We start from the raw sequence: 1,418 nt of genomic DNA on the forward strand, positions 1-1,418 counted from the left end.
GAGGCGCTGGTGATCGAGTCCCAGCGTAAGTTTTTTGTACAATTACGGCACGAGTTATCTCACCACTCCCGTGTGACAGCCAAACCGCTCGCGCGTTTGTGCCCGTTCATTGACCCCTCCGGCGTCATTCGAGTGGGGGGGGCGATTGCGTCACTCGATGTTGCCATATGACCGTCAGCACCCAATACTACTAGCAAAACATTCACGCTTGGCCTTGTTGGTGTGTCGTCATTGGCATCGCATTAGCTGTCATGCCGGACCTCGAGTCGTGACCGCCATCGTGTCCCAACAATTTTGGATCATGTCTGTGAGATCAGTGCTACATCAAGTCAGCAGTGAGTGTACCATCTGCGTCCGATTTGACCATCAACCACCTCAACCGTTGATGGCTGATCTGCCACCAGGCCGTGTTCAACAGTGTAGGCCGTTCGCGCGAGTGGGTATTGATTTCGCTGGTCCATTGCAGTTACAAGAGACCCGCCTTCGCAAAGCACGGTCGTTTAAGGTGTATGTGGCTGTCTTTGTATGTTTCGCGGTGAAGGCGTGTCACCTCGAGGTTGTGACCGAGCTATCTACGGCCGCGTTCCTTGCGGCGTTTGACAGATTCGTCGCCCGGCGTGGTCTGCCGTCCGACGTTTTCAGCGACTGCGGGACCAACTTTGTGGGAGACGACCGAAAGTTGCACACGTTAATCAATAGCCCGGAGGGACAAGCCACGCTAAGTGACTCGCGCCCCCATTGTTCCTGGCATTTCAACCCGCCCAGTGCGCCACACTTCGGCGGATTGTGGGAGGCAGCGGTGCGTTCCACGAAAAGATTACTGATCCGTGTCATGGGCAATCATCACCTCTCATACGAAGAATTCACTACAGTCTTGTGTCGAGTGGAGGCTGTCCTTAACTCACGCCCACTCACACCGCTGTCATCCGATCCAGCTGACCTGGATTACTTGTCGCCGGGACATTTTCTCATCGGCCAACCATTGCTTGCCGTGCCACCTCGGACGTCGTCGGATGACAAGACCAGTCTCGTGAACCGGTGGAAGCTGTTAGACCAATGTCACCAGGCGTTCTGGAGGCAATGGTCCACCGAATACTTGACCACGCTGCAGGCACGCACCAAATGGTCCACCGGGACCCCAAATGTTCGCCTAAACGATGTCGTCGTCATCCGGGACAACCAGTCTCCCCCATTGTCGTGGCGAATGGGACGGGTGATCGCACTGTTGCCAGGAGCCGACGGTGCAGTACGCGTGGTCCGTTTGCGAACCGCCCACGGCGAAGTAACTCGCCCCGTGGTGAAGTTGGTCGTTCTGCCCACTGAAGGGACCCGCCCAGGTACCCCCTGTTAGGTGATACCCACGCTCTGTTCGCCTATGTAGGTTTCCCGCTACATACGCGAAGTCCATTAACTTTAAG

At 56.1% G+C, this 1,418-nt stretch overlaps 1 protein-coding gene across 1 annotated transcript; it reads left to right on the plus strand.

Moving 5' to 3' along the window:
* The first annotated feature begins 157 nt into the window (after nt 1-157).
* On the plus strand, nt 158-1,351 carry LOC111034502. Its single transcript, XM_022315766.1, has one exon. The coding sequence runs from the start codon at nt 158-160 to the stop codon at nt 1,349-1,351; it is 1,194 nt and encodes a 397-aa protein (XP_022171458.1).
* The last annotated feature ends 67 nt before the right edge of the window (nt 1,352-1,418 follow it).

This window comes from Myzus persicae, unplaced genomic scaffold (assembly GCF_001856785.1).
Source record: "Myzus persicae strain clone G006 unplaced genomic scaffold, MPER_G0061.0, whole genome shotgun sequence".
NCBI lineage: Eukaryota > Metazoa > Arthropoda > Insecta > Hemiptera > Aphididae > Myzus > Myzus persicae.

Bases quoted from the DNA above. Each gene is read 5' to 3' on its own strand.
- LOC111034502 (XM_022315766.1), top strand. From the start codon at position 158: ATGTTGCCATATGACCGTCAGCACCCAATACTACTAGCAAAACATTCA.